The sequence below is a fragment of the Eublepharis macularius genome, chromosome 2, assembly GCF_028583425.1.
Source record: "Eublepharis macularius isolate TG4126 chromosome 2, MPM_Emac_v1.0, whole genome shotgun sequence".
Lineage (NCBI taxonomy): Eukaryota > Metazoa > Chordata > Lepidosauria > Squamata > Eublepharidae > Eublepharis > Eublepharis macularius.
The window spans coordinates 185,982,582-185,991,509 of NC_072791.1; the positions used below are offsets into that span (position 1 = coordinate 185,982,582).

The following is an 8,928-nucleotide window of genomic DNA, read 5'->3' on the forward strand; positions in this document are numbered from 1 at the left end:
CCGTTGTCCATACTGAAGCATTGAGAAATGTTTTATTTGTTGTAGCTGTTATTTCCAAGTGTGTACATGTGTCTGTTGCATACACACTCCATACAGACAGAGAGAATGTGTCCCTCTTTGAGTAGATATTTCTCCAGGCATGAAGACCCATGCAATCTGACTTGATCCACAGTCCAATTTAGAGTTATATGCCCTTTTGGTGACTACTTAAGGGCTTAAATGTGAAAAACTGTCCATTGGATTGTAGCCATTGTTAATGACTGCCTCTCCTATACAAACCATATGAATTTTAGAACTTATATGAGAGAGGGCTAGAAGAAGTTTGAAGGTCTTCAGGGCTGCCCTTGAAGACAGTCCAGAAACCTGTCAGTACAAAATGTTGCTGCTCATCTGTTGTCTGGATACCTAATACAGTTCCAGGTGTGGTTCAGGGTACTGGCTCTTCCTTTTCAAAGCCTTTCATGACCTGGGGCTTTCATACTTATAAGACGGTCTCTCCCAGTATTAACTAGTGTGCCAATAACTATCTTTCCAGATACCCATGTTTTGCTTTCGGAAAACTCCCCCCCCCCTTTCCCTAAGGATGCTCACTATGTCACTTTCTGAGAATCGTCTTTAATGTCCAGCATACACGTTCATGCCTGATGTGCTCTTTTAATCTGTGATTACTTTTGCATGGCACGACTACCATTTTGATCTAATTGCCACTGTAAATGTACAGGCATTCACAGCAGCAATGGGGACAATGTCATATGGAAGCCCCAAAACACTGCTGAGGTTTGGTGGAGGAATGATGAAAGGGAAGCCTCTGTGTAGAGGCCACCTAGGCATCCGTGCCTTTTATGAAAAGATTTGGAGATTAACTATTTGGCATTCTCAAATGTGATTTTTAATACCTTGGTATAGAACTCCCTCTCTTTCCCCTTTAAAGTCAGCACTTTGACGTCTGTATTTTAAGAGGCCTCTTGCAGATCAACTGATACATCTAAATCTACAGAACTTTCATTCTCATGTCTATTATCACGGCATTTCATCTGTTTCATTTCTGTAAATAGAGCCGGCGAGTTTCCTTTGCTAATCCAATCTATCAAGAAGAATTGGCAGATGATATTGATAGGCGAAGCCCTGCGTTTAGAACGCATTCATCAAATGGTTCTCCATCTTCCCGAAGCATTAAGCCTTCTTCTAATCATCCAACCAAGGTAATAGCAGGGATTCGTCTTATTAATCTTTCTGTTCAATGAAGTTTTTAAGAAGAAATCTCCCTGTGGTTCACAAATTTTGTATTTAGTTAACTAGTGGGAACTTCTTCAATTGTGAGTGAGGACTAAAGTTTGGAATTAAAGATGTTCATGTATGAGCAGAAAATATTTCTGTAGACACGCCCCCTCCTTTGCCAGGAAAGCCCTCTGTGCCTTCCGAAACGATCCCTCCAATAAGTATCTGCAGGCATTCCAGAGATGCAGCATGGAGATGTGCCCAAGGAGGGAGAAAGATCAGCCAGGCGTGTACAAAAAGTGTTTTCTCTTGAGTACAACATTGGCTCCAAGGGCATAGGGTTAATTAAAAAATTCATGAGGGTAAATTTACAGTGCTTTATGCAGATTTTTAAAATCTGCTGGACTAGTTCATAAAAGAAAAAAGCTGCTTCTCCTGGGTGTGTGCCCCATTCTGTTTTGAACTATTGGCATTGCCTGATTTCTAGATTAGGAGACCTCACTTGAAGGATTTCTGCAAGATTAATCATAGGATTTTAGTTTATTCCTATGATCCTGAGAGACGTTTTTTCCTCTTTTCCTATCCAGCCTATTTCCACTCCAACCAAAGGATCCCTGTCCCCAGGATCACGTAGCCCTAAATATAAGAGCTCAAAGAAGTGTTTAGTAAGATTTGCTCCAGTTTTATGTATTCTATATTTTTCCCTATATTTAGCTCTTAAAACTTAGTCAAATGTAATAATTTTCTCTGTTCAAGATCATTGAAATGGACAAAGAAACTCTACCCCCTCCCATGGAAAGCATATATCCAGCATTGCAGGATTGTAAGGCACCCGTTGACACCATTTTGCCTCAGATTACATCAAATATTTGGTAAGTAGCAGGCACTAGATTTGAATCAGACTTTTATGGCAAATATTTTGTTGCCACTTCTCATAGAGCTCATGGTGTACTTAATCACATAAATGATTATACTCTTTAGCCACAAAAAGAACAAGTGCAGGACGATGCTTTCTGTTGCAGAATGCTCACGGAAAAAAAACCCACCAGAGTACCATACTCTCTTGGTGTGTCATCTTGTATCTTGATGGAATTTTGAGTTTCCATAAGACAAAGTAGACTGTTGGTACATTCTGCTGACTGTGTATTTGGCATACAGCTTCTCTTAGCAGACAGAAGGCATACATTCCCATACTTAATTTTAAATAGTGGTCCTGATTCTGGAACCTCATCTCCTCTGCTTGATGTTTCAAAATGAAGCTTAGATCATTTATGTTGCCTTTTCAATGGCATGGCAGCAGCACCGCCGACAGAAGAGCAGTTCTTTGGGCAGAGGATGGGAGGGCAATTTCTGTTGGTTTTCCCCAATCCCTTTGGTCTTTATACTTTTCTGGGGGTCCTCTGGCCCATAGAAGCACAACTTTGAGGACGCAGAACGCTGCAGTGGGAGGGAGGCATGATTCAGCTCACATTACTTGGGATTCACGCCCAAGCCTAAAAAAATCCCTTGTGCCTGGGGTAGGCTGGAGAAGTTCCACTGATAGTGTGTTTGAATATATGAATTATAATTAATATTCTGCCTCTTAGATGAAATTGAGAATATAGACCTGAGAGCTCAGTAGCCAACTGAAGATGTGGAGGCAGGCATTTTCAAATACAGAAGAGAATTGTGTACAGATAAGAGAATCTGTTCAGTTTCTTTTCTGAGAGTTGAGAAACTCCAACCAATTAAGCTCAGGTGAATAAGGAGCATCTGCTTTTCTGCTGGGTAGAAAATTTGAAACAAAAGGACATTTCTTGTGGAAGCAAGAGGGGAAGCACATGACTTACAACAGAGCTCCTGACTTAGCATTTCTTACTAGTGTTAGACTGCAGTCTTGCAACAGTGAAGTCCACTGGGTTCTGCAAAATGTTGTATACATTGAAGAAAAAGCGATGCATGATGTAATACCTGATAATAACAGGCATTGGTTAACACATTCTATAATACAATCTGTAAATCCTTTTTTATCTTGACATGGTGGGGAGCTTTTTAGGAGGCTGAAGTACTTGCTAGATGCAAAGTCTGGAGTGAGCATTTTTAGTGAAGAATCCAATTATATTCTTACACCTACCTTGTTACATAATGCATACATTTTTAAGTGCATAAGGAAGGTGGGGGGAAACCTCATCTGATGTTTCTCCCTCTTCTCATTTTGTCCCATCTAAGGGCAAGAGGGCTGGGGCAGCTCATACGAGCAAAGAACATCCGGACAGTTGGTGACTTGAGTTCTTTGACAGCAGCAGAGATTAAAATGCTTCCCATCCGTTCTCCCAAGGTCTCCAATGTTAGAAGAGCTCTTAAAGGATATCATGAACAACAGGTAAGCTCATTTGTACTGTTATGATAAATAAAGAAAAATCTGGTTAGAAAGTCGTGGTGAACAGGTGGACACAACTGTTGGGTTTGTTTTAATTTCTACTAAGAACCAAAAGGAATTTGAAATTAAAATAATATTACTATTAATGCATAAATATTCAAGATAAGAAAGCATTTCTATCTCAGTAGTGCTTTCTCCTATTACAAAAGTTTGCCTTTCGCTATTTAATTTGAACCTTTAAAATGTCTCATCTACAGTAATCGAAGTGGCTTCTAACAGGAAAAAAAAGACAGAATAGAACTAATAGCGTTTTATCTTTAAAATTAGCAGCTAAAATATCGTGGATTTGAGGAAATAGCTGCCCTGGAGGACACAGAGAAGCCAGTAAATGGCACTGATGAAAAGCCCTTTACTACAGATGGAGAGAGAGTTGCAGCAGGTAAATATTAAGTGTTTTCATGGGGTATATATGTAAGGACTGTAATGCAAACAATCACTTGAAAACATTTTAGTAAAACACTCGGGGCGGGGGGTGTCCTTTGATAATGGATGGAAATTTCCGCTGGGAGAGGAGCAGTCCCAACAACATCCTCCTTGTCCTGGGATTGCAGTGCCTTATAGAGCTCCAGCCAGTCTCCTCCCTGGGCTCCCCCACATGCCCTTCTTGTTCCCTGCTGGTCTTTGCAGTAGGGTTGTCCACTGCCCCCTAGTGGCTTAAAGACTGTCTACCTTCACAAGGCCTGGGTGGGCTGTCTGATGGCTCATGGGGCACGGCTCTGCTAGCCAGCAGATTGGTGCTGCTGATCTCGTTAGTTCAGGCCATGTTCCTAGTGACACCAAGACTGGTGCCAGTGGAGATGGAAGCTGACTGAGGTGGCAGTCTGGCTGTGGTCTTCGCAAGACAGTTTTAGCAAGGGGTAGCCTAGAGCTGGGGGTGGCATCCTGGCCTCTGGACATTTACCTAAACCATTTTCTCCTGAGTCAAGCCTGCTGCATGTATTGCCTGCAGCTGCCAGTCTGTGACTGGTCCAAGTCATGTATGCCTCTTCTGTCCATGTTATAATATCCATGATATGCTGAGCTAGCAGTTCCTATCCTATTGGTACAGGCTTAATGGGCAGAAGTTGTATATGGTATGACAGCAACTGAGCTGCTGCTGTTGGAACAGACCAGCAATGATTGTTTCTCACCTAGCTGTAATTTTTTTTCTTCTTTCTAGACTTGAGTGACCAAGCAACCTCCAATGCAGATGAGCAATCACCTACAGACCTTTTCTCCCAGATCAATATACTTGCTACTCAGATTACTTCTGAAAATCTTCACAGCTATTCAGGCAATGAACTTTTTGAAATGCAAGAGAAACTATATAGTATGACAAACTGTATTATGAAAAATCTGCAGTCCCGTTGGAAATCACCACCCCATGAAAGCACCGTTTAATCATTTGTACTTAAGAACTAATTCTTTGGGGAATGGACTCAGTCACCAGATACTTTTATCTAAAATCCTGTATTTTTAGTTGAACACTTGACTTTATGGGTTATTTTAGTGAAAGGGGTTTTTGTAATTTAAGACAACTACATCATCAAGGTGTATATCTTTTTTTTTTAAGTTCTGCACATTTACTATTTAGGTTTTTTGCTGCAATGCACAGTTGCTGAAGTAATTTTGCTAAGATGTGCAATAGCAAAAACTGTGAAACTATGTAGTAGTACCTTAACTATATTTTTACAAATTCTTATTTTTTTATTACTGTGTAAAAGATAAGATCTCATTGCTCTTGAAGTATTAAGTCTGGCTTGCCAAAGTAATATCTCCCCTGTGCTAGTACTGTGGTCAATACCGGCCTTCTAGATTGCCTTTTCTATTCAGATATGCAGTACTTTATTCAGCATCAGTATTTCCAAACACTTTCATCAGTAGCTCTTGGCAGTTCCATTTTTGCATGCATTCTCTGTATACAAAAGGAAAAAAGTATATTGTTTGTATGCAATAGATGCAATATTTTCAGGATCCGAGCACATATCTTTGGAATTTTATATGCAAAAGAGCTATTTTCTCTCCTGCCACCCCCTGTGTTCTCTTCCTCTTTGGCAACAAATATGTTGGACATAGATAACTTTGTACATTATGTATAGATCTAACAATTGCAGATATTATAAATTATCTCTGTGATATTGATGTGAGAAATCTTGTTTGTATACAGTACACAATATTTTACCAGTATGAACACAGATAAAATGGGATCAATTCAGCTGTTAGGAATTAGATATATAGATATATATATATAAAATAAAACAACAAAATTCTTTAATTTGTAATCATGTTTGAATGGGTTTTCTTTTTATTGTGAATCTAGAAGTTTGCTTGTAGAAGAACAGCAAGCCTCACTAATGCTCTATTTTAATCTTCTTTAGTAGCAGTTTTCCAAGTATTCCAGAGGTTGCAAGTAGTTGGACTGTTAGACAATATGTTGAGCGTCTCATATGTAGATATAGCTTATTTGGCTGTGACCTCAGGCTTTTCTTAAGTATTTGTTGCTTGAACAGGAAATGATGCTCTGGCATTAATTTACAATGAAGAAAATACATTTTAAAGTGACTTAAACCAGCTATTGAGAAGTCTGGGTTAAAAAACATCCCTTGGGCCCTCATGTCCCAAATCTCCTCAATACTCTTCCTTATTTGCAGCCTCTCCCTCCCATGCTGAATAGCAAATTACTGGAGATGAAAACTTTTCAAAGGAATCCGAGTCTAATTCTAATGACTGGAAGTACAGTTGCACCTTAAAGAATACTTACTGCAGCAAGATTCAGATCCAGTAGTACCTTAAAAACCAACTAGATTTTCAGGTTATGAGCTTTTGAGAGTCATAGCTCCCTTTGTGTCAGAAGCTCTGACTCTTGACAGCTCATACCCTGTCTAGTTGGTCTTTAAGGTGCTACTGGATCCGAATCTTGCTCTTCTACTACAGATCACCTCCGGCTACCCACCTGAAACTATTTGTTCCAGCATGAGTTTTTTCAAGAGTCAGCTTTTTTTGATGCTATGGGAAATAAATCATTTCAGAGACTTAAAAGAAAAATCTCAAAAAGGTGAGGGAGAGGTAGCAGAATGAGGCTTTGCATGAATTTTTCACGTGTGAATCCTTGAGAAAGGGACTGGAATAGATTTGGTTGTTATACATAATGGATGAGAAGTCATAAATTCTAGCCTCTCATAGGGTACAGATAACCAAAGTGTAATGAAGTAGTATAAACATGACAAACTAAGAAGGAAGCAGTCTGAAGCATAAGAAAAATTGACATCAGAAAAGGGTTACAGTATAGTACAACGTATAAAGTCTCCAAAAAGTACGTTCTGTTGAGTAAGGAAATGCAAGTCTCTGTGTTGGTCATTTATAAGTTCTAATTCAGCGCTCTTGCATTCTATTTCCCTTTTAAATTGTTTTGCTCAGCAGTCACTTTCAGTTCTATAACTGTATGAGCCAGCATGATGTAGGGGTTAGAATGTCAGACTAGGATCTGGTAGAACCAGGTTTGAATCCCTGCTGTGCTATGAAAGCCCACTTGGTGATCTTTAGCTGAGTGACCTGCCTCACAGGGTTGTTGTGAGGATAAATGGAGTACAGAATGATGTAAACTGCTTTGGGTCCCCATTGGGGAGAAAGGTAGGGTATAAATAAAGCATCATGTTCCCCTACTTGGTTTCTGACTGTTGTAGTCTCTTATATGAGCTTTATGTACTTTGAGTCACTCACAAAGGGACTGACCTGTTTGTTCTGTGCAGATGGAAGAAAGTAAACATTTCCCTTCTACTACTACTAGTTTGGTCCAGGCTGAGATCTCATCACTGCAAACTTGTGCAAGCAGAATGCAATGGCAGCAACAATAGCTAGAGGAGTTTGAGCACTGTGCCATGTCCAGGCAGGCTGATCAAAAGATGGGAAAAAAGAAAACCCTAAGAGCCTTCTGCCAAGCAAAGGGAGGGGGGAAGCTTAAAGAAAAGGCTTTCTTAGTGTCCCCTTGGGCCTGACCTTAGTTGTGTATTCTACAGGTTTTGTGTGTATTTTTTTAAAAAATAAACTGGCCTGCAGGCAATAAAAAAGACTGCCATTGGCAAAACCAGAAGAGTAGTCCAGCTGAAACCTGCAACTGTACATGGCAGAGGCAGGAAAAGGAGTGGCTCTGGAAAGAGTGGGTGGTGCCTCCTCACTCAGACTAAGCCAGTTCTATTGACTGGAGATTGAACATGTCTTCTAGTGGCCTAGGCCATAGTTGGTTGAAAAAATAGAGGTGTTCAGCAGGAAAACAAATTCTCTTCTGGGCCGTTGGAGGGTGAATATGTAGGAAGACATGGAAGCTAGCTCAACAACTTGTACTGCAATAAACTTAGTCCTTACAGCAGTGAAATATCAGATCTGTTGTCAGTGTGTGAGAGCTGGTGAGGTGTAGAAGACAGAATGTGTCTGACTAGGATCTGGCAGACCAGGTTTGAACTCTCACTCTGCCGTGGAAGCTTGCCAGGTGACCTTGGGTCTATCCCCATATCTCAGCCATAGGGTTTCGTGAGGATAAAATGAGAGGACAATGCAAGCCACTTTGGGTCCCTCCTGGGGAAAAAATCATAGTATAACTGAAATAAATTAATGTTGTGCTTATCATTTTGAGTATTCTGTTACTATTTTTTACTTTGTCACTTGCTCTGGGGCTTACATAAGATAACTTTAAGCATTTATTCTGTTTGTTGAAAGTCAAATTTTTAAAAGTTCACTTTTCTAAGTAATTACATATTTGGATTTTTAGCCGTTACATTATCTTAGTTCCCATGTCTTGATGTACAGTCAGTCTGAACACTAACTAGTAGTTGCTGGTTCTGAGTTGAGGAGACATATCGCCCACTTCATAGACTTGCAGTGAAGGTAAAAACAAGAGGAGTGGAGAATTGTGTAAGCTGCTTTTAGTCCCCATTGGGGAGAAATAAATCAAGTAAGTAAATAGATATTGCACTTTGCTAAAATGTATACAGGTTGAAACCACAGGGGTAATACTTGGGACAGGGAAGAGGTTAGCATCGGCATTGGTAAGCTGCAGGCTTCTCTAGTTGAGAGAACAGATCTTATGTTCCTCACAGAGAGAGAGCATAAGTGTCCATCCATCCATCCATATCCCAGAGGCATTCATAAAGTCAGCAAACAGAGTGAAAAATACACTTCTAGGTTCCTAATAAGCCACTCTATATCACACTTAAAGCTGCTTTGAAGGGGCTTGGAAGGGGTTCAGGTAATCAGGTAACCTGAAGCTTTAGAGTTACGAAGGAACTTTTTGCCTCAGAATTCGTTTTTCTGCAAGT

General features: G+C 40.1%; 1 protein-coding gene across 1 annotated transcript in view; it reads left to right on the top strand.

Moving 5' to 3' along the window:
- Window positions 1–5,887, top strand: part of RIF1 (replication timing regulatory factor 1) — a 33,639-nt gene extending 27,752 nt beyond the window's left edge. The window contains exons 30-35 of the mRNA XM_054971443.1: window positions 1,056–1,202; window positions 1,806–1,883; window positions 1,975–2,090; window positions 3,427–3,580; window positions 3,905–4,016; window positions 4,797–5,887. Of these exons, the coding sequence (XP_054827418.1) occupies window positions 1,056–1,202; window positions 1,806–1,883; window positions 1,975–2,090; window positions 3,427–3,580; window positions 3,905–4,016; window positions 4,797–5,017 (828 nt within the window). The 3' untranslated portion in view covers window positions 5,018–5,887. The remainder of the gene's footprint in view (window positions 1–1,055; window positions 1,203–1,805; window positions 1,884–1,974; window positions 2,091–3,426; window positions 3,581–3,904; window positions 4,017–4,796) is intronic.
- Window positions 5,888–8,928: the final 3,041 nt, after the last annotated feature.